Raw genomic sequence first — 24,055 nt, 5'->3', positions numbered from 1 at the left:
GAATCTGGTAGCACAGGTGACGGAGCCGAGGGAGAAGAGGACACATCTCGCACTGTGCCGGGAGACATCAGCATCCCCCTTTTGGTAACTGACAGATCCCACAGGCGGAAAATGGGTCAGGGTAGAGTTGAACCAAGCAGCCCATTAATCAAACGGACCTGATTGACATTTCTAGAATATTTTACTCAAGAACGGCAGCATGCCCTTTCTTCTCCAGCTCACATGGAAGATCATCAGGATGGACGGCATTCTGGGCGGTAAATCACACCTTAACATTTTTAAAGTAGGCGTCGTATAAAATATGCTTTCGAAGGACGATAGAATTAAGTCAGCAATAACAGAGAGACAGCTGGAAAGTCCCCAGATTTTCAGGGATTAAACAACACACTTCTAATTCGCATACGGATCAAAGAGTAAGTTGGACTCTGTTAAAATAAACAGAAAGTCGGCTTTTGAAGAGCACTTTGAGGGGACAGAACACGTGAGCCATAGATAGGGAGAAAATATTTTCAGAAAGTGTATCTGATAAAAAGCTTGTGGCTCCAAAAGATATAAAGAACCCAACAGGAAGAAAATAAATAACCCAATTAGAATATGGTCAGAAGGACCGAAGGGATACTTCACCAAAGCAGATCACCCGGGAGAGGACGGGGAACATCGTACGTTGTTACGGAATTGCACACGCCTATGGTGAGTATATATACACCCACTGGAATGACTAAAATCCCAAATGCTGACAGTGCCAAACGCCAGTGAGGATGGGGAGGAATATGAGCTCTTGTTCGCTGGAAATGAACGTGGTAGGGCCACTCCTGAGGACAGTTTGTGACTTTCTTACAAAACGAACCGTGACCTGACAATATCACGCAGCCGTCCTGCTCTTGGGTATTCGTACAGATGATCGGAGAACTTCCATGCACAACCGCCCCACCCTCCCTGTAGACTAATGCTTGTGGCAGCGTTATCATCAAATTACGGCAGTGAAATGGTCAAGATTCAGTAGATGAATGAATAAATGCACCGGGGTGCGTCTGAAGTATGGAATATTATTCACCAGTGAGGAATGACTGTCAAGCTATGAGAGGACAGGGAGGAACCTTAAATGCATTTCACTAATGGAAGAAGGCTCTCCGAAGACCTGTGTGCTGCATGATTCCAGCTCTGCGACGTTCTGGAAATCGCGAAGATACGAGGACAGTATCCACGTATCCAGTGGTTGCCGGGGAGGGGGAGGGCGGGGTGCACGGGGTAGAGCACAGAGGATCTCTAAGGCAATGGAGAGTTCTCTGTGATACTGTTGATACGGGGTTCCGTGAGTGGGACAGAGCAGACAGAAATGCACAGCACCCAGAGTGAGCTCCAATGTCAAGTAAGGACCTCAGTGAGTAAAGTGACTCACTCTGGGTTCATGCAGTGAAACAAAAGCACCAGAGCAAAGCGAGAGGGTCATGATGGGGACGAGATTCTGGGTGAGAGCTAAGGCAGGATGTGGGAACTTCGCGCACTTTCTGTGCAACTTTCCTGTAGACCGAGGCTGCTCTAACAGCAAGAACTCTATTCATTATCAAGACGATTACCCCTCTTCCTTTTTTTAAATCTTGTTTCTCCCCCTCCTCCTTTTTTAAATTTTTATTTATTTATTTTTTAGTCTTATTTTCCCCCTCTTCCTTCTTTATGTGCTTCTTTTCTCTTGTGCTTCATGGTCACGGAATGAAAAAACACAGTAGACTTCCAGGTGCGGGACGGAGTTATCGGAACTGGTCCATTCGTTAATGTGGGCACCGCCGTAACACGGGGACTTCTGTTTTATAAAACGGCAGTGGGACTTTAAAAAAAAAAATAACAGCTGTGTGCATGTCTACCATAAAAGGAAAGAGACATGCTGAGTGACAGAAGCCGCTCACAGCAGTCAGGCCCTGTATTGTTCAGTTTCTGCAAACTGCCCAGAATAGAAAAATCCACAGACACAGAAGCCAATGAGTGGTTGCCGGAGGCTGGGGGGACGGTGACCATTTTCTGGGTGTGGGGTTTCCTTTTGTGGGGTCAAAAGTGTCATGGACCTGGATGGTGGGGATGGGTCCCCAACATCCTGAATGCCCTTTGTACTGCTGACTTTTATACCTTATGATTTCTAAAATGATACATTTTATATGATGTATATTTTAGCACCATGGAAGATAAAAGATGGAATAGAAAAAAGAAAACAAAACAAAAAACTAATGGAGTAAAATTTTTCCAGAGGCAGTTGTTCAAAACAAAGCCTGACGCTTGTACAGGCCATCCTTGAATAGCTAGGGTCTGATGGTTGCAGGTTCCCGTAGATAGAGATGCTTGCTTTTCGGTAAATCCAGGACTGTGAATGTATTTTCTCTTCCTTATGATTTTCTTAGCAGCCTTTTCTTTTCTTTACTTTATTTTATTTATTTATTTTAAGATTTTATTTATTTATTTTAAGATTTCATTTATTTATTTGAGAGAGTGAGCACGAGTCAGGGGAGGGACTGAGGGAGAAGCAGATTCCCCACTGAGCAGGGAGCCTGACACAGGACTCGATCCCGGGACCCTGAGATCATGACCTGAGCCAAAGGCAGAGGCTTCACCAGCTGAACCCCCAGGCGCCCCAGTTCACTTTATTTTAAGGAATAAAATATAATTACTACCTATAACATACAAAATGTGTGTTTGTTATCGATAACACTTTCTGCCGATATAGGCTGTCAAGTAGTTCGGTTTTGGGGAGTCACAAGTTATACGTGGATTTTCTCCAGCCTGGCGGTCAGTGCCCCCAACTCCCTGTTTTGTTCAAGGGTCAGCTGCTTAACCAAGATGCTCCTGCGTATGTTTTTCTGTGACATAAAAACCAATGGTGAACTTCGCATGGATGAGCCGGGTCGAAGAAATGGGTGTTTGTCTGGGGAGCCGGATTTTCTGGGCTGTACTGCTGTTTCTCTTTGCAGAGAGGTCGTGGATCTGGCTTCAGCGGGTGCTGCTGGTGTTCGCATTGGCTACTGTCCGCAGCAGGACGCCCTGGACGAGCTCCTCACCGGCTGGGAACACCTTCAGTATTACTGCTGCCTCCGGGGAATTCCCAAGCCGAGCATCCCTCATGTAAGACTCCCTGGACTCTTCCAGAAGAGGGTCCCGCTAAGGAATCCTTGGTCAACTCCTCCAGTCCCAACAGAGCTCTCTGACCCCTTGGGAAGGAACCACGATAAACCACATAATGTACCTGAAAGATGTTTCCAATCTGATTACACAGAAGGAAACCCAGTAACGGTGTTAATGTGGCATTTAATCCCTTATTTAAAATAGATGTGAGAGGGGAAGTCGCTTGGGGTTAAAGGTAACATTGTTTGCAACGTTGTCTCCTATCCAAGCCCGTTTTGCATTTACCAGGCTGTTACTTTTATTTAGGAGAGAACATCCTAGACCCTCCCTGTGGCTTTCAGGGAAGGGCTCAGGCTGCCTGTGGAATGGGGTGGGTTGTTGGAAGGATTTCCCGGTGAGTGGGCTGACCCCTGCCCACCCAGCTTCTTCCTTGGGTGGCCTCTGGAGGATGGAGAGGTGGCAGAAACTGCAGACTGCCCCCCTTCTCTGTCTCTGTGGGGCTGGGGGTGGGCACAGTCATGAAAAAGCCAGAGGCAGCTGCCATCCGCCTGCTATGAGTGGGGGTCAGCCAAGCAGAGCTGACAGCCTTGACCGACAGCTCAGAGGACGTGCCAAGGGCTAGCCACTGGAAGGGCAGGTGCTGGGGGCACGGCTTTACCTTTTCTGCCCCTTGTAGAGATTCTGGAATGCTCTTTGCGTTTCTGGATTCTGTACAAGGAACAGGAAAAGTGGCTTATGTGGTGCATTTTCAATGAGATTCTGCAGGAAAGGGAGCATCCCAGAATTCACGGGAGACAAAACTAACAGCCTCACTTTCACTGGCCCATGAAAATTCATTCCATGTGCTGGTGTGTAATGTTTCTTCAGCCTTCGTTTCTTATTGATGCTCTGTAACTTAAGCACAAGTAAAACAGAAACCCTCCTCGTCCTCGGAGGGCCCCACTTCCTTCCCTGACCTCCCGTCTTCATCAAGCCAAGACAACTGTCTGCCTCTAGAGGTCTGCTCATCGTGGTGAAGCAGCCGTTGAAACCCAGAACTGATCAAGAACTCTGTCTTCAAAAGGTGTTTATTTCTGTCAGCTCCCCCGGCTCATTTCTGAAGAAAGAGGCAGATGCTTGGCGTCCACCCTCTGCTGGCCCCTTCGCCAGCCCCCGGGGGAAATGTGCGTGTGGAGAAGTTCTGCTTAATAGAGTAGGGCTGCGCACTCTGTCATCGGGGTGATCACCTCCTGATTCTTGGCGCGCTCACCGGCTCATTTCTCGGATCTCCTCCGTGAAGGAACATTGTTTTCCTGGTGCCAGATTCGGAGCTGGCCTAGCTTCTTGTACGGAGCCACAACCATTCTGCAGATAACTGCTACGTGCTGGGAGCCTTCTGAATGGCCACATGTGTGTCGCCAGGTGGGGTAGCTCCCTTGACGGCCAGGGGATGCCCATCCCTTTTAGGGAAATAGAGAGCAGGTGTGTCTGTTGGAACGTGCTTATCACTGGCAGCCCAGAAAGGATTATGACAAGCTAACAGGAAAAAATCCTTTTGGCCAACATTTCAGTATTTGCTCTGGGCTAGACGCTATTCTAAGTATTTTACAGAACCACAAGAGGTTGATAAGATGCTCATACCCTACTTTGCCAGTGGGGAAGCTGAGACACAGTGGGGCTTGGAAAACTACCTAAGCCCAGGGTCAGAAGGTGGCAGGGGTTCCTTGGAGATCCGAGTAGCTGTTCTTGATGAAGACAGAATCTGGATGTGTGCTGCTCCTCAAGTACTGTTCAATGTCTGGTGCCCCAAGGGGCTTGGTCTTCCTCTCTGTGCCCCTTTGGTGGCTACGGCAATAGAAGCTATGTGGAGTTGTCTTGTGGCCCCTGGGCTGGGGCGTCCCATTCCACATCTTCCTCAGGGCTGGAACTGTCCCAGCTGAGCCCTGCACCTGCGTTCTGCCAGGACTTGGAGCCGGGGTCTTTTCCTGGCTTATCTTCTGCTCACCCCGGTTCTCTCCTCCAGCTGACCTCTGCCTCTACTCACCTGGGCAGCCCCAGTTGTGTCCTCCATGGTTTTAGAGGAAGCCCCCCCCTTGTTCCAGCAGGTAGCCCCTCCTGACAGCCCCTCTGCACGCCTCTCTCCCTTCCTCCTTCCTTTCCTCCCTCAGTACCCAGGCTTCTCTGCGTCCCAGGGTCCCAGCTCATGCACAGCCCAGTCTCTGGTATTTTGCATGTAGTTTTCTTCCTCCTCACAGCCACACACCACCACCACCCCCCCACGCCCCGGCCCCTAGCCCTCTGAAGGCCCAGTTAGGTGGGAAAGAGAGGCTGTGTTCATTTGGCTTGAATTCAGGCTTGGCAGGCTGATATAATGGTTTTCAATTATTCCCCATTATCCACACTAGATAGTTTTGTGGTGTCCATATTTGAGCTTGAATTCAGTGAACCTTATTTTTTTGTTTTTCTGAAGTTACATCGAGTTATGCCAAAATGATTCAGGAGGCAGGGGTGGCATGGTCTGTGATGCTGGAGAAATGGGTAGAGTAATTTAAGGGTTTGTGTCATACTGGAATCACCGACCCACCGTGCTGCTGGGGACGAGGACTGGGGTTTCTATAGTGTGGTCTTCTGGGATAGAAGAAGCCATTCCGCCCCTGTATTCACCTACCAGGGAGAGCCCCCCCTCCCCACTCCCCACCCCATGTCTCACTACCTCCTGCTTTCTCCACAGACACGCCTCTTACCCTGCAAGTTTTTTCAGTTCACAGACGGTTTTGCTAGAAAGAGCTCGAAGTGATGGCAAGAGGAATGGGGGGCAGGAGGAAAATCAGGGGAGGGGGCTGGAAGAAAGGCTTTCTGTATTAAATCCTGGGCCGCCTTTATCCTTCTCATTTTGATCTTTGATCTCCTGGGGAGCTTGGACATGGCTGTCAGCATGGTGTGGCCGAAATTTGGCTTTGTAAGCAAACTAATGCATGTGTGGACCTCTGGGAGGGTTATACTGTTTCAGGTGAGGCTTATAGAAGTCCTACTAAGTGTGGGTCATGATTACGCAGGGGGGGTGGAAGGAGGAGTGAATCCTAAACTCTTGCCTTGAGTGTAGAAAGACTGGGAACTTTACCGGAGGAAAACACCCAATAGCAGAGAGAGGTTCCTTAAGCAGAACACAGTTGGCATGGTGTTTTGCTACCATTGCTAGGGCCGCACATTTCCTGTAATCTTGACAGGAGTTCCAAGTGCAGAAATGCAGCAGAAAGAGCTTATCAGGCTGTTTTCTGTGATTTTCTGAAAATAGTGACTTTTAAGAAGCGTGGGATTGAACCAATGCATTTGTTTCTCTGTGTTCTGGACCCTTCCCTGTGGCCATCCAACCCAGGATGGGTAGGCTGCCACACTGACTTTTTTTAAAAATTAAATATTTTATTTATTTATTTGAGAGAGAGAGCACAAGCAGGGAGAAAAGCAGAGGGAGAAGCAGGTTCCCCGCTGAGCCAGGAGCCGAATGTGGGCTCCATCCTCGGACCCTGAGATCATGACCTGAGTTTAAGGCAGACCCTTAAATGACTGAACCCTTCCGGGCACCTAACATTGACCTTTAGTGGAACTGGGAAAACAGGACCTATAAACATCAGCAGTCATAGTTTGGCGAGTTTATTCCAAAGTTCTCTGCGTCCCCTTGACTTACACTCTCTGATATCTAGGCCTGTCCTCAAGATTCTTAATTCTTCTGTGTTATTTTGAGGAGGCACAAAAAACGCTTTGAGTGCTTCTGTCGGGGGGTTTTCTTGGGAGGCATGGATATCATGCTGGTATTTTCCGACGTTCTTGGGATGTCATCATCATTATTAGGATTATCCCAACTGGTATGCATTTATCCAAAAAATCACGAACATGAGTCCCTGTATCTTATTTAAATATATATTTTATTCAGTTATTTTACTTTTAAATTTTCTTCTGTTTATCTTAGATTTTCTTCGTTACTCAGGACACAGAGCCTTCCCCACCTCTCCTAAATCTGAATTAAGACATGATTGCAGCCAGTTTGATCATGCGATGATGTCTAAACCAACCCACAGAACAGAACCGCAGCAATGCCTCTGTGGTCACGAGAGTCACGTAGAATGCTTTTGTCAAAGTTTTAAGTTGTATCTGTCACTCGGTGTCAGCCCCAGAGGAAGCTACACCGCGCCGGCACGGAAAGCAGACGAGATGCGGGGTGGCGGGAATTGTGGTGGGCGCTGGGGCGGAAGGACTGTATGGACACTTGCTGCCCGCTGGGGAGGGGGAGAGGGGACAGGGACGAGGACAGGAGTGGGGTCCCGGGGTGTATGAAGGAGGGCAGGTAGAGGTGGAGCAGGGAGAGGAGGAGAGGGGGCCCGACGTGCTGTGTGTGCTCAAGGTAGAAACCCCTGTCCTGTGGGATGATGCACAGTCACCGTCCTCCTGGCTTCGTGCAGCAGGTCCCAGCAGTCGCGGGTGAAAAATGCTCTGTCTTTGTTCCCCATCTCCCTGAGTGCCCATCTCTGGTAGCGGCTCCTTGGTAGAAAGGGAGCATTTTTGGCCTGGGGGAAATTAAAAGTTCTCTTCTCCGTACTCTGCTCTCTGAAGCCCCGTCCTGCCCTCCCCCTCCCTGGCTGATTCCCTTACTTCCTCCTGGGTCTCGGCCCCCATGTGGCTATGTGTCTGGGCCCTGGCTGGACGGGGTTTCGGAGCTCCAGCGCTGAGTGGTCCCGAGTCCCCACCTGCTCATCCTCTGCCAGCCTGGGGGAGGGATGGGGCTGTGTGTGGGGGGTGGGCAGGGGCAACGAGAGGGAGGAAGGCATGAAGGGCCGAGCGCGCGGTCTGGGGGCCCTCGCTGCATGGCGATGCACTCAGGGTCCGCGCCTGTCTTGCAGGTGGCCAGGGACCTTGTGAGGCGTCTACACTTGGAGGCCCACGTGGACAAACTGGTGGCCACCTACAGTGGGGGAACCAAGCGGAAGCTCTCTACAGCCTTGGCCTTGCTGGGCAAACCTGACCTGCTGCTGCTGGTGAGTCGTGGACAGATCCGTGGTCTCTGGGCGTCTTCAACCAGGATGCCCCTCCGGGGAGGAAAGTCACACCTGTAGTGTGGGTTCTCTGAACAAATAAACATTTTGCCTAAGACAACTTTTCCCAAACTGAGAGTCCCTGTTATCTATTTCATTGAGGATGCAGTGAAAATTTACCATTAACAGCAGTATTGTAGAATAACACCAGAACCCGAGTACAATCCGAAAACCAGTGTGTGCTTGACATCTGGCATGTTGTTTTTGAGTCTTTTCTATGTACAGATAAGTGTTGTCACAGCGGCTGTGACATGAGTCCGTGGGGAGTCCTGTCAGTGGGTGTCAGGTGCAGGACAGATACGGCAGTGAGAGTGGGTCGTTCGGCAGGAAGGGGGTGTGAACCAGTGGCTTTGAGACGAGACTGTCTGTCTGGGAATTGGAGTGAATCCAGTTCAGCCTGATGAAAGCAGGAACCGGTGGAGGGGCATCAAGAAACAGAGCCAGTGGTCTTGCGTTTCCAAAGGAGCTCAAAGTCCTATCTTGCAAACAATACACAACAGGCACGATTTGGGTGCCATAGACAAGATGCGAGTCCTTGGAGGGCGTCCCACGGCTTCCCATGTGTATGAAGTCAGAGGGGCTGCAAAACGGGTGGGAAACAAATTCTTTTCTGTTCTCGTTCATTCAATGGAAACTATTTTAAAGGGGACACAAGAGGCCTGTATTGGAAGAGGGACCTCTCATTATTTAGTGGGGTATCTTCTGGACTCGCAGGTGATTTTTCCTTACTTGCTCTAAGCGTGTTTCTTTGCACGGCCCCAAGTCAAGGACAGTGGCAGCATGCCATGTCCTGACATCCGGGAGTGAATGCAAACACTTGTCCCATTCTGCAGGTTGTAAACTAGGTTTTCCGTACAAGAGGAGGCCGACATCGAAGGGCTCATGGGGCATGGTGTCTGTTACCTTCTTAGAACTTCCCCAGGCTCAGTCTCACCCAGCATGTGTCCCGAATCAGGACAGAGACACCGACCAGGAGTGCATCCCCCGCCTGCTTCTTCTTCTTCTTTTTTTTAAAGATTTTTGTTGATTTATTTGACAGAGAGAGATCACAAGCAGGCAGAGAGGCAGGCAGAGAGAGGAGGAAGCAGGCTCCCCACTGAGCAGAGAGCCCGATGCGGGACTCGATCCCAGGATCCTGAGATATCATGACCTGAGCCGAAGGCAGTGGCTTAACCCACTGAGCCACCCAGGCGCCCCTACCCCCGCCTGCTTCTTGCAGCCTTACTCTCGGCTCCCTTGGTGGCCCTAGACTTGGGCTTAGAGGTCAGACTTGAGTCAGCTGCCAGGGTCCAGGTTCTGCTTCTAGAAGCACCTCCCTGCACACATGCAGCCTGGCATATAGAACACACGTTTCCTCCTCCTTGTCATCTACAAGTGGCTGGGATCCACTCCTGCGTATTAGGGATGCTGAAAGCAGGCCAGGGAATGATGGCCATGGCACATGGTGCCCTATGGGCTTAGTGACAATGGGGAAGGGGACTTGTTTGGAGTTTTTATTCAAGACATGCCTTGCAGGACCTTCCACATTCTCCCCCAAGGAAAGACAAATGGCTCCCGCGTCTCACTGCGGCGTGGGGTCGGGAAAATGCAGAGCTCCCCATCAGCTTTCTTTCCGAGCAGTGCGTGACCATCGTTGCTATTTGCTTACTCTTCTAACTACACACGTATGTCATCCAGTTTGCAGAAAAGTGCAGGTGTTGGTTTTTCTGCGTGGTGCCGTTTTTTTGGTCCACTTTCCATCTGTTTTTCTTTTGGAGAAGTTGATGACCCTAAGCTCTTAAGAAAAATGTGTTTAGTCCTCCCTGACTGCAAAAAGCCCAGAAATGCATCACGCGGTCCCGGACCGTTTCTCCTTCAAAAGTGGTTCAGTAAATGCTCCGGTGTTTCCTGAAGGGGGAAGGCTCCGGGTTCCAAGAGAGCCCACGCTACCTGGTGGTGCTCCTTGAGGCGGCTTCCTCTTGCCTGTCTTTCTTTGGAGGTTCTGTGCAGGTGGACGGTGCAGCAAGGTGGGCCGTCCTCTTGGACCACCAGCTGTGGTGAAGCCGTGCTTGTCCGTAGAACCAGCGTGGGGTCGCCCCCCCAACACCCCGCCCCGCTCCGGGCCCGGCCTCACGCAGCCTGCGTGTCCCAGTGCGCACCCGCAACAGCCACCGTCGTGTGCTCTCTCCTTCAGGACGAGCCCAGCTCCGGGATGGATCCCTGCTCCAAGCGGCACCTGTGGAGGACGATACTGCAGGAGGCCCGGGGAGGCTGTGCGGTGGTGCTGACCTCCCACAGGTGAGCCCCTGACCTCGCGGCCAGTCTGGGGGCCAGGCTGGGGGGCGCTGGCAAGAGCCGTGGAGCGGCCGGGGTCAGGCCCATGCGTCCCCTGTGCTCCTGTGTCCAGACAGCCCTGCTGCCATGGGGACGGAGCCGTGAGCCGCCCCCCACAGGTTAGGGCTCTGAAGTGGAGATGGGTCAGGCAACAGAACCAAGGCCACAGAGGCGGCAAGTGGCCTAGAGCTAGAGTCTGAGCCCAGCGGTCTGTCACAGGCACACACTTGCCCGTCTGTCATTCCTGCGGGGCTGGATTCCTCCCCCAGTCCTCCTGATGCTAGATGTCAGCGTCTTTCTGCCCAACATCTTTTTTTTTTTTTTTTAAGGATTTATTTATTATAGGGGTGCCTGGAAAGCTCAGTGAGTTAAGCCTCTGCCTTCAGCTCAGGTGATGATCTCAGCATCCTGGGATAGAGCCCCGAGTGGGGCTCTCTGCTCAGCAGGGAGCCTGCTTCTCTCTCTCTCTCTCTCTCTCTCTGCCTGCCTCTTTGCCTCCTTGTGATCTCTCTCTCTGAGTCAAATAAATAAAACTAATAAAAAAAAAGATTTATTTATTTTATTTAAGAGAGAGCACAAGCACATGGGCTGGGGGAGGGGCAGAGGGACAGAAGCTGACTCCCTGCTGGGCAAAGCATCCCGAGATCTTGACCTGAGCCGAAGTCAGTCTCCCAACTGACTGAGCCACCCAGGGGCCCCAGAAGTGTGGTCTTTTGTATCTGACTTCTCTCCCTTGCTGTGTCCTTGAGGCTCATCTGTGTGGTGGTGTGTGTCAGCCATGGGCTGGTTTTCACTGCGGAACGGTGCTCCCTGAGACCGGTTTCGTGCATTCTTCCCTAATCCATGGCCCTTGGGACTGATTCCAATATGAGGTGCTGTGAACAGTCTATGACTGTCTTTGTGTGGGCATATCTTTTTACTTGTCTGGGATGGTTTTTAGGAGCTGAATTGCTGGATTGTGTGGTAAACTTGTGTTTAATCCTTTAAGCCAGAGTAGGGCTTTTGCTTTCTGACTCAGCTTCATCATTTCATGTTCCCAGGACCAAAGATGAAGTTCCTGGTTTCCACAGACTGTTGTCAACACTCTGTGTTTCTGATTGCAGCCATCCTGGCGAAGTGTGATTTTAATTCACGTTGTCCAGATGAGTGTGTCCTCTCTGTCTTCTCAGCTGCGTTGTTTCCTATAGGAAGCCAGCCAGTGCTAAAATCACAGGAAATCACAGGATTTCCCTTGGACTTTCACGTTTCACAGTTAAACTTCAGTGTGTCCAGAGGTGGATCTCTTTGATTATCCTACCTTGGGTTCATTGTGCTTCTTGAACGCATGGGTTAATAATGTTTTTCAGTAAATGTGGGGACATTTTGGCCCTTACTTACTCCAGTGTTTTTTTCTGGCTCGCTCTTTGGTTTTTTGATGCATTGGTACTTTCTGTGTATATATGATGGTGTCCCATGGATCTATGGGTTTCTGTCCATTTCTTTTTAGCATTTTTTTCTCTTTCAGATTGAATAAGCTTCATTGATCTTTTTTCAAATTCACTGATGTTTACTTCAGCTACTCAAACTTTACTCTTGGCCCCATGATGAAACTTTCATTCTTTTTATCATACTCTTTAACCAAAAAAATTCCATTTGGTCCTTTTTTTATATTTGTTTATTTTTGGAGAGAGAGAGAGCACGGGTGGGAGGAGCAGAGAGAGAAGGAGAGAACTCACAAGCAGACCTCCCACTGAGCACGGACCCCCCCTCCGTCCCCAGTGCAGGCTTCAATCTCATGAACTGGAGACCATGACCTGAGCTGAAACCAACAGTCGGAGGCCCAACTGGCTGAGCCACCCGGGTGTCCCATTTGGTCCTTTAAAAAAAAAAAAAAATCCAATCTACCTCAGAACCTCTATTTATTGATCATTATTGTCACTAAAAAAAAAAAAATCTTGAAACATTGTTTCCTTTAGTGCTTTGAACATATGTAGAATAGCTTCACTGAAGATTCTTTTCTACTAACCATAGCATTTAGGGACACTTAGGAACAGTTTCTGCTGACTGTTTTCCCCTAAGGATGGGTAACAGTTTCTGGTTTCTTCTGCAGGTTTTAATTTTTTGTCAAAAGCTGGATGTTTGGGACGCCTGGGTGGCTCAGTTGGTTAAGCAGCTGCTTTCGGCTCAGGTCATGATCCCAGCGTCCTGGGATCGAGTCCCACATCGGGCTCCTTACTCGGCAGGGAGCCTGCTTCTCCCTCTGCCTCTGCCTGCCTCTCTATCTGCCTGTGCTCGCTCTCTCTCCCTCTCTCTCTGACAAATAAATAAATAAAATCTTTAAAAAAAAAAAAGCTGGATGTTTCACAATACTTAATAAACTGTAGTATCTCTAGTTTGATTTCTCTGTACGCCCCAAAGTTGCTGTTATTGCCAGTTTTTTTTTTTCAGGTTTTTTTGTTTTTGTTTTGTTTCTGGTTTATTCCTTTTCTGTGTCTGCGTGTTAGTGTTTCTTCGCCAGGGATGCATCTATGAGATCTCTCTCCCCTGCAGCGAGTAACTCCCGATGCCTGCCTTCAGTTTGTGTTTTAACTTTTGTGCTCATGTTTTAAAGCCCGGCTTCCTTGGAGCCACACTGATGGTACACCGGCAGAGGCAGCCCTCAGCCATCTCAAGGCACCAAAGATTCTGTCCTCTGCCAACGGATCTGTGTGTGCACAGGGGAGAATATTCCAAGCCCAGGCCTCTTTTTATTATTTTTTTTAAAGATTTTATTTATTTATTTGACAGAGAGAGATGACAAGCAGGCAGAGGCAGGCAGAGAGAGAGGAGGAAGCAGGTTCCCCTCTGAGCAGAGAGCCTGATGCGGGGCTCGATCCCAGGACCCTGAGATCATGACCTGAGCCGAAGGCAGTGGCCTAACCCACTGAGCCACCCAGGCGCCCCCCAAGCCCAGGCCTCTTGTCGATAGCCCAGTTTTGCTTTCTCCTGGGTTCTGCTGGTCTCTGGGCTGTGCACGTGGGTGGCCCCTGGATTCAGGTGCAGCTTGCAGTTGGCGTGGCCCTGCTCTGACCTCTCCTACATATACATGCAGCCCCAGTGAGCTATATCTATACAGTATTAGCCTAGTGGAGCCCACCTTGGGCCAGATGCCAGAGCTATTGCCCCTTCCTGTTTGCCGGACTCTACAGAACTCACTTACACTGACGATGTCACTGGGTACAAGCATTTCCCAGCGGTCCACACTGAGAGCCAATATTCTGCTAATCCTCGAGGTCTGCCCTGCCTGCTAGCAGGTACATGTTTGTCAAGCCAATCCTGGATTACCTGTCTTCTTACCCTCATTCATCTGTTTGTCACCTGTGTTTCTCAGATGGTTGCACACCTTTGGTCAATTTCCAGAATTCTGAAATGGGTGTTTGGGTTCATTTGGTCCAGCTTTATAGCTGTTTCTGGGGGAAGAGGCTTGCCAATTTTTTTACTTGGCCACAGCCAAAAGCCGTCCTCCAGCTTTTTTGTCTTGGTTCTGTTTCTCTTCGGAAAATAAAATTTTACATCCAAGTAAATTGGGTACAGCCTCTACCTGATACTATATACACATTTTACCTGAAAACGATCTTTTGGCCATGCCAAGTTCAGAAGCTCTGCTCCTTATGTTGGCATTTGGTAAGTCCTCACGTTCATAGGTAGGTTCTAGGATTGGATAAACTGGTGTCACATTAAAAATGCCTCTTAAATTCCGTAGAGCAGGTAATTATTGCCGACAGTTCTCAGAAAGACCACACGTCACTGTAATTTCTGTTTTATGTCCTCCTGTTCATACAGCTTCACCTTAACGATATATCTTCATTTCTATAAATCTGTCCATTTTCATGCAATACAAAGGTCTAAATGACTCACGATTAATGAAGAGTAGGGCAGCTGGTGATTGATTCTGTGATTCTAAAACAGCTGTCTTCAGCTGAAAAGTTTCCAAATCACACAGTTTCCTCTTAATTTAGAGTTCTTGTCTCTGTTTCTTTCTTTTCTTTTTTTTTAATTCTTTACCTAGAGGACCATGGTAGAAACATGAGGTGGGAAGAGGAATTAAAATGAATCCATTCATGGCACCCTGGGTGGTTGGTCAAGCATCTGACTCTTGATTTCGGCTCAGGTCATGAGCTCAGGGTGGTAGGATCGAGCCTGGCGTCAGGCTCCGTGCTCAGCCTGGAGTCTGATAGTCCCTCTCCCTCTGCCCTTTCTCCTGCTTCTCTCTCTTTCTCTCTCGAATAAATAAAATCTTAAAAAAAAAAAAAAAGGAGTCTATCCAACAATGACCAGGAGTGTTTTTTGCTTGCCCATCAAACCCTGACTTATACATTCCATTTTAAACCCTTAAATCTTTGTGCCTGCCCCCTTCCCCCACCCCCTGCCCTGACCAGAGTTCTGCTCCAGTCAGCTTAGCCACCCTGAGGAAATACAGTGTTCATTTTCTGAGTAAATGGTCAGAGATTGCTTTCATTGATGTTGAACCCCTAGCATTGTATATGCTGATTGATGCTGAAAAATAACCAAAATCCCACAGTCTGTTCCCCCTAAGCTGAGATGCTGTGATTTCCCACCTGTTGTTGGACCTTATCTATCTGACCGCTAATGACAGTTCACTTGAAACAACCAAGTCATTCCTCCGACATCTGTTGTTATGTGGATCTCCACTCATCTGAACGAATACAGAAATGGCTTCCTATTCTGCCCATTTAATTACAGCACCTACTACATGCTCATAAAAATGGAATTAGATTGTTTTAAATTGGGATTAAAGAAATAGAGAAATATATGTTTGCATAGAAAGATAGATAGAGCGCATGTAGAATGTGGATAGCATATATCCCGCAGACTTCATGTTAAGCTACTATAACAAAGACCCCAAGTCACAGTGGCTCAGAGTAGACCTGTGTTCCTTTTTCCCATCGACAATTAAAGTCGGTGGGTTGTGCTGGAGTCCAAGGTCATCCAAGGACTCATGGTCTTGCCACCATGCCACTTGGTCACCTGTAAATTTGTCCTCATCTTCATGGTTGAAATCAGTTTTCTAGTTCCCCTCATGGAAAGTGGAAAGAACCAATATCCAGGACAAGTGGCTTGTCTTATTTTGACACGACCCAGAAATCATACTTCACATTGATGTCCACCTCTAGCTGCACAGAAGGCTGACCCAGTATAGCCTTGATCTGAACGTGCCATGTCCTAATGAGCAGACTGCTTAATGTCCATTTCCTAACAGTAAAAACAATACATGCTTCCCATAGGTGGCTTGGATGGTGCAGTGAGTTCTAAGAAGGAAAGACATTCCATCATTAGCCTTTTAAAGTGCCATCCCAATCATACCTTTTTGTGTTTTTCCTTCCCAGTTTTTTTTTTTTTTCCATATACAGGTACAATGTTCCTAACATGCATTGTCATTTTATCATTACTTTATCATTACTTTTTCCCCATGCAATTAATTGAGTATAGAAAACCTCACTTTAATGGCTGATTAACACGTGGGTGCACTCTCATTTGTATGAGTGCTGTATTATCCTATTGTAGAACTGATTTCTGGATATTTACTCTGGGAAACAACTTGGTTGCATTCATATTTTCTGAATTTCCTAAGGTGAATTCCTAGAGAAGGGATTATTGCCAGATGTGGGTTTTGGAAACTTATACCAGTTTTTTACTCCCACCAGTAGTATGGGGGGGGGTTCTTAGGATCATAGAGAAGATGTTTTTAGCTTTTTTGAGATTTTTTTTTAATCTGAGAAATCATTGTTTTTATTTGCCCTGGAGATGGGGGAAAATGTGTTTTCCTGTTTAACTTACAAAAGGACACATGGCAAATGCCTTCTGGCTGGAAAATTATGTTAAGATCCTGTATCTGGTAGTTGAGTTTCTGATTTGTGGGTATGTGTATTACCAGTGAGCAATTCTTTGAAAAGGCTATAGGTTTGCCCTTTTCCCTGGATTGCATTTTCACTTTTCTGTTTTTACCCTAACATGTATCGATTCTTTATACTGAATGTATCAACCCTTATGTATTGCATTCATTGTCATTATTTTTAATGTTAGTTTGCTGTGTTGACACATTTATAGAAGTTTGTAGTTTTGCATTGTCAACTGCCAAACATTTCTTTCAGAGTTTCTTTTGTTGTTGTTATGCTTAGATGTGGTGTTCCATCCTCTGATGTTTAAGGTGTGAAGGTCTCCTTCTGCACTGTCTTTACTGGTTCCAGGGACCTGCCTTCTAATTCTTTAGCGTATTGCTTTATTTAAATTATTTGAACTTTATCACTACTCAGAAGGAAGTCTGCTTTTCCCTCTCTTCCTCTGCCTTCCCCCTGGTCATATTCTCTCTCTCTCAACTAAATAAATAAAAATCTTAAAAAAATAAATTATTTGAGCCTTAATAGTTTCTGGGGCTTATTTCTCTTCCTACTGACATTTTTTCTGCCTCTCTTCTCTGCCTAACTTTGAAGATAGTCTTTGTAACTGACTGGCATTATACTATATCCTTGTTATAACTTATTATTTTCTATATAATTATAATAATACTTTTACAAGTTACAAGCCTTTATTACATATTTTATATGAATATATTATACAATATTACAAACTAAATTATAGTTGCAAATTAAAATGTCATTTGTTTATTTTATATTATGTTTGATAATAAAATAGAATTCATATTTGTATTTTATATAAAATTCACTTATTACATTTTATATTTGTGTGTACATATTTCATAAAATAATTTTCTTAACAGTAATTTTCATATTATGATAATTTTCTTTTTCTGAAATATATTCTCTGTTTTCCTTTCCTTGACATGTCTTTTTATTGATTTAGGATTTCATTTAGGTTCATAGTAGATCTTATTGCTTTTATTTCTCATAACACATCCACATTTTCCATGAAGGTCACTCATCTCTCATTTATGTTTTTGTACTGTCGCTAAAAGGTTCTGTCCTTGTAGCTGTTGCTCCTCAGATATTGAAATGCTGCTAAGTCTTTGGACACGTGTGTCATGGGCTGTCTAAATAAAAGATCAACTTAAAAAGTGCTTTGGGGGGTTCTGTAAGATTTGCAAAGAGAAAGATGTTGAATTTACAACAGTAGGTTGTTTTTTTTTTTTAAGATTTTGTTTATTTATGTGAGAGAGAACGCAAGACACAGAGCATGAGCAGCGGGAGGGGTTGGGGAGGGGCGGAAGGAGAAACAGACTCCCCACTGAGCAGAGAGCCCGATGAGTGGGAGCTCGGTCTCAGGACCCTGAGATCATGACCTGAGACGAAAGCAGATGCTTCACCGACTGAGCCCCCCAGCTGCCCCAACAGCAATAGTGTCTTTATCTATGTGTTGGTTTGACTGTGTGGTCCAAGCCTGGCGTCTCTAGGATAGGGCTTACTCATGGGCTTCTTGTCTTTCCCCACAGCATGGAGGAATGTGAGGCTCTTTGCACGAGACTTGCCATAATGGTCAAGGGCAGCTTCAGGTGCCTCGGCTCCCCCCAGCACATTAAGGACAGGTATGTTGCATGAACGTTGTGTGTTGTTTGTATACATGTTTGCTGTGCATGTGCTGCATGTGTATTTCTCGTCCCATTGAACTGTTTGCCCTAAGTCAGCAGTGTGATGCACCTGTCTCCGATGATGCTCTGGAGCCAGCAGAGTCTAGCCACCTGGCCGCCTGGGAAGGGAGGCGTGGGCTGAGGAGGTGAGGGTGGGCGGGGCGCACACGGATCCAGCCATTCCCTGCCACGTTCATGGCTTCCTCCGGGAGGACAGGCACTCTTTTTGTGACAGTCAAGATGGAGAGAGGAGAAAAACGTCCTTACTGATACAGAATACCTTCTACACCGTTGTCCAACCCCGTAGCCCTCATCCAGGGTAGATCGGGGGCCTGTGTTATCTGCCGCTGCCGTGCCTTGGAACAGGTCTGCTCTGAGTCAGGAGGGAACACGGGGCTGATGTGGTTGATTTTCATTTGGACTCGTAAGGACTGAAGACTTTTCCTGTGTGTCCCTTAGATTTCTTCCCTGCCGATTGTCTTTCCATGTCTTTTCTGTTGACTTTTTGGGATCGTCGTGATTTTGCTGTCAATCTCTACAAGCATGTTTCTGTACCAGTATTAAGGTCTTTGAAACTTCAGGTCACCTAAACTATTTTCACAGTTTCTGGTTTCCTTTTAACTTGCTGTTTAACTCTTGTTTCTGATACAGAATAATTTATTAATATATGTTGATGAATTGTTCATTTTCATTTATCCAGTGTTTTTGAAGTTGGAATTTACGGGCAGAGGTTTGTTAAACAGATCTATATATTAAGTTGAAATGTGTTTATTTCGCAGAGCAAATATCACGGGATGCTTGTTGTCCTGTCCCGGGGAGCGAGTATCCACTTTCCAGTGGCTCGGAGCCGGGTGCTGCCTGGACAGCCGACCCCGCTTCTGCTTCCATGTGGGGTCGGTCACTTATCAGATCAACCTGCTGGAAACTGTTCTCAATATGTACTCCGCTCACCTTTAATAAGTGTCATCAAAAGAAAAATAATATTTCACACTCCCTAACCTTTATGAATGCTTACATAAAGTTTTATAGCCCATGCCTGATTGTTAGCTGATTTATGTCTTAGCTTAGCTACCTTCCTCTCTCCAGCTTTTTGCAAGTTGGCTGGAGGAGACAGCCCGGGGAAGCATAGGGGAACCGACCTCCTCCAGCAGGGTGGTTTGTGTCTCACCTGCTCCTGGTTTTAGTTCCGATAATGTGTCCTGTGGCTGAAGGCGGATTGTTAGTAATGTGTGAGTCCTACAGTGACCAAGCAGGAACTGGCTCGTGGGGGATTTGCACTAACTCATTGCAAAACATAATTTGTGAAACTGTTATTTTCCTCCATCAAATAAACTGATGACATCTGTTTTTGTAATATGAAATGGAATCCTGACGTGGACCCAGGAGTCCCCAGCATCTGTGCCTGCTGAGGTCCCTGTGGCTGAGGGGCTGCATGGAGAGTGTGGGCTCCTTCCCCACTCCTCTGTGCTCATAGCCCACAGGCATGCTCCTCAGTGGGCTTTAAGCAGATGTGACATGCCCAGGTTGGCTTCCAGCCCTGCTGTCCCCCACACGGGTGTCCTGGTGTCTGATGGCATCTCCATGTGCTGTGACCGGGAGCTGTGGTGACCCTGGAATTTCAGTTTGTGCTCATGTTGTGCTGAGCCCGAGGGCTGTGTGCGAGGGGCCTTTGAGCACCTGCAGGGGGGCCTAGTCTACTGCCCCTGTAGGCATCACACAGTCTGTTTGTCCAGCGTCCCCGGCTGGGGACAGGTCACCGTGAGGCCAGGCGAGTGTGCAGCATGTAGAGGAGGACCTAGCTCAGGCCACGTGGGATATGCAGAGAGGCTGATGCTTTAGAGGCGCGGTGGGTGGGGGTGTGTGGGAGGTGGGAGGTGGGAGGAGCTTCTGCGGTGGTTGCCCTGGGGAAGCCTGAAAGTCACAGCTCAGCCCCGGCAAGTCTGAGTCTCAGAGCAGCCGCAAAGCTGGCCCCCACTATGGACGGGAGGGGTCAAGACCAACCTGGGACTCAGGTGAAGAGTGAGGAGACAGTGTGGATGGAGCAGGGGTGAGGGAGGCATGCTGACACAGCGTTTGGAAGAGACCCTCCTGAGCTCAGATGAGGGGTTTCTCTGTGGAGATGCAGGGGTGGGTGTGCTGGGCCTCGGTTTGGCTCGGAGGCATCTGCCTCATGGGGTAGCTGATGCCAGGAGCTGTAGGAGCTGGGTGGAGGGGACTCACAGAGCCAAGTGGATGGTAGGGCAGGGCAGGGCAGGGAAGGGGCTCTCTGGGCCTGGAGACACCCGCCCCAGCCTCCCACAAGCACTTCTTCCTGCAGCGCCCCTGGCCCTGACCATCCTCACCCCGCTGCCCCGCCCCCCACCTGGAGGCTTCCTTCTTCCACGCTCCCTCCCCTGGCTTCCCGGTGCTCAGCATTTTCCTCCCTCTGTGCTCCCATTCCCAGCCACGAGCAGCTTCTCTTCTGCGGCATCTAAGTGTGTTCTCCCTGCCCTGGGGTCGGTCTGTGCACGTCTCCATTTCCTCAAACCTGCCCCATCCAGCTGGACACTGCGCCCTGGAACAGCACAACCACAGTCTCCCATCAGTCCAGCATCGTTGGGGCCTCCTCACTCTTTCAGAGATGCCCTCTGAGAGCACTGAGAGCCGGTGCTGGAGGCCTTGTCCAGGGAAATGCAGGAGAGTCACCCTGCAGAAGACAGTCCCAGTCCTGAGATGTCTAGGCTTTCACTCCCTGGAGGACGAACATTGCCAGGCTCTAATTCACTCCTTTACTGACTTGGTGTCCTATTTTCTTCCCAAGTTCTGGACCTTGATAGAACTTCTTAGAGCATCTTGTGCATTATTTCTACAGCAGTACACCCTGTATCTAACCGTGCAATTCCAACATACTGCTAAAATGCTGTTTGCTCATAAGAACCAAGTCCAACTTTAGCAACCGTGGTCATCCTCTGGTATTTCCATGAAGAAGCCAATTACAGACTTCTAGTTGGATGACCTATTGGGTTCTCCAGACTCTGGCCTGGGTTTTCCTGCTCCCTGCAGCTTCTCCCCAGCCAGTCACCTCCTATCTCACCTCTAGGCCAGGTGGGAAGATTTATCTGACATTGGGAGCCTCTTGGCCTGAAGGACAGACAGGGTCCAGAAAACAGGAGGTCAGGACCTAGCTCTCTCTGGGGAAAGTGGCCTTCTCCCCATCCCCATCACACACCCTGACCTCGTCCCTGTGCCTCCCTGCCTCCCTCCCACCACTGTGACCTCTGGCCTCTCAGACTTGAGAAGTTGTGTCCCTGCCCCGTGTCAGCCGCATGCCTCTTGCTGGCCATGAGGTCCTCAAAGACTGCTCAGATGCTGCCTCAGCCTCCCTCCTTCCCCAGCGCCTTCACCACACCCACCCTGGACGTCTTCACTCTTCCTGGGGGGCCTCCCCTCCCCAGTTAACATCCCCCCACACAGCAGTTTGTCCTCAGTGGCCTTGGAGCCTGGACGAGACCTCTGGCTTTCTCCTCTGCCCTGTTCCAGTGCTCTGGATGGCCTCCTTTCAGGCTCAGGAAACTGGGTCACATGCCCTTCTCCCCTTTTGGCCTCTTCCCTTTACTCTCTGGCCACGGACAGACATAGTTTCTGACATTTGCATCCATGAGCTTCAGTTCTGGAGCAGCTCTCCATGAAGTCTGGCCCCTTCTTGGGGACCACCTTTGTTTTCTTGTCTCTGCTCTCCGGTGTCTGGGCCATCCCCCTCTCCTACTGTCCCAGTTCTCTCCTTCTGTCTGGTGGCCGTTCAGTACATGTGATCCCTTCCGTACTGGCCAGAGCTCTGGGCACAGCTCATCTGGCATCAGCGGGTGATGTCAGGACGCCATCCTGATGGGGCTTAATCTGCGCCTGTTCTCGGTGCTCTGTGCACGAACTAGTTGGCTCCTCCTCACACCCCTGTGAGCTGGCTCTCAGTATTACCTGCCTCTGCAAGTACAGAACATGAGTCAGAGAAACACGGAGCCTGTTCCTGGCTGGTGGGTGGAGGAGCTGGGATTGGAACTTGGGCTTCTGATTGCGCTTTGTTCTGTGGCATATGTTCTCAGGGCAACCCCACTAGGTAACCACAGAGAGGGGCTGTGGTGGAGCTGGGGCTCCGATCTCTCCTGCAACCCAACTCTGGGTGGTGTTCCCACGCCCCCATTCTGGCCAAGACCCTGATGCCCATTCATTTAACATGTGCTCTCTAATATCCTGAGATGGTAGAAGCCGCTTGTTCGTCCACCCCTCAGGGTGGGCTCACTAACTGCCATTCACCCTTCTCTGCCTTTGTTTCTATTTCTGAGAAGGATATTTGCCTCTTTAACAACTGTCTGTCTTCTTCGTGTGTGACCATCCCACGATCTCCTTTCCTTTTGAGACCTTTGTCTGGGGTATTTTCTCTTCTCTCCTATCTTTGATCGTCTGTTTCAGTTTTGAACTATGTCCATCTCTTAGTAACAGAACATCAGACACGCTGATGTAAGTATATCCATTGACTGAAGCATGTTCACTTTTTGCATGCAATAAAAGTCCAGAAGTACCTGGTTTTGGCACTGGTTCAGTGGCTTAAGTCTTTACAGTCTTCTTGGTCCCAGAATGGCTGCTGAAGCTCCGCCCATCACATCCTTGTTCTAGGCAACAAACAAGAGGGAGCAGGGAAAGGCAAGCTATCTGTAAGCCCTACCCACCTACTTGTGCTTTCGTTTTGTCAGTTGCCCTGGTTACTAGGAAGCCCAAGAAATGTAGAATTTAGCTGGGCATTTTGCCACTTAAATAAACTTTCTGCTGAGGGATAAGACAAAGGATAAGATGTTGGGGGGCTGTCTACAGTCTCTCATGCTCCTGATTGGATTCTTTCCTCAGATGGGCATAGCTCATTAGGTTGAAAAGTGTATACTCTTATGGGAGCCATTACTGTGTGTGTGCATGCATGGATGGATGTGTGTGTGTGTGTGTGTGTGTGTGTGTGTACAAAGAGGAGCTGGAATGCAGGGGAGGCCTCCTGATGGCCAGGAATGGCTAGTACCATGCTCTGGGGCACTGACACTTCGGTCCCCAGGAACTGGGGATGCATCCCCAGATTCTCTCCAGAGCTACCCAGAGTGCATCCTGAGACCCAGCGGGCTGTGAGCATGTTCACAACCCACCTGGAGGGAATCAGCCACATCTGCCTATGGCACCTGTTTGCATTCCCCTATCCTGGGACTGACTAAAGCAGAAAATTAGGTCTGAGTGTAAAAGAAGTCCTCCCTAGTGTGGGGGAAATCAATCATGCTTCTGAAGCCTTGAGGTTGGAAGTTTGCCAGGCCGATTTCTTAGTGGGGAAGGAGGATGAGGCTATTGATGTATTCAAGGCAAAACAAAACCAAAGCTTTAGAAATAAAATCCTCAAGATTATGGGAACTTTTCTTTGTATTTTTTGAGACTTTATTTGAGAGGGACAGTGAGCAAAAGAGAGAGCACAAGTGGGATGAGGGGCAGAGGGAGAAGCAGACTCCCCACTGAGCAGGGAGCCTGATGTGGGGCTCGATCCCAGGACCCTGAGATCGTGACCTGAGCTAAAGGCAGAGGCTTAACCAACTGAACCACTCAGTCACCCTGAGAACTTTTATTTTCTTGAGTAGTCCAAGTTGAAAACTTCAGGAATCACAAGTAATAAGGGAATCAATTTTGAAGGAGGCTGCCATCAATAAGGTATATAGCCGTTTTACTCAGAATGTAGAGGGTACTCTGGAAATTTTGTTTGTAGGTTTTTCTCTAAGAAATGGAAGAAGGCGTAGTGATGGTGGAGGTCTGAAGCTACCGCCATCTGGCTGGCTGAAAATTAACACGTCACCCTCAATGACACCGTATGCTCAGTGTGGCAGCTTTGACTTAATGCTTCTAGAAAACATTGCTATGACTATCAAAGCTTAGATTAAGATGACACCACCCAATAATAAACTGGTTTAAAAATTTAAAAATGAAAAAGATAATTGGATACGCTTATGTC

General features: G+C 48.4%; 1 protein-coding gene across 1 annotated transcript in view; it reads left to right on the top strand.

Moving 5' to 3' along the window:
- ABCA13 (ATP binding cassette subfamily A member 13) overlaps positions 1-24,055 on the top strand; it is a 330,719-nt gene that overhangs the window by 292,979 nt on the left and 13,685 nt on the right. Inside the window, exons 57-60 of the mRNA XM_044246994.1 lie at positions 2,958-3,108; positions 7,983-8,117; positions 10,348-10,451; positions 17,914-18,006. Coding sequence (XP_044102929.1) covers positions 2,958-3,108; positions 7,983-8,117; positions 10,348-10,451; positions 17,914-18,006 — 483 coding nt within the window. The remainder of the gene's footprint in view (positions 1-2,957; positions 3,109-7,982; positions 8,118-10,347; positions 10,452-17,913; positions 18,007-24,055) is intronic.

The sequence above is a fragment of the Neovison vison genome, chromosome 4 (genome assembly GCF_020171115.1).
Source record: "Neovison vison isolate M4711 chromosome 4, ASM_NN_V1, whole genome shotgun sequence".
Lineage (NCBI taxonomy): Eukaryota > Metazoa > Chordata > Mammalia > Carnivora > Mustelidae > Neogale > Neogale vison.
This window is presented reverse-complemented; position numbering and strand designations above follow the sequence as displayed.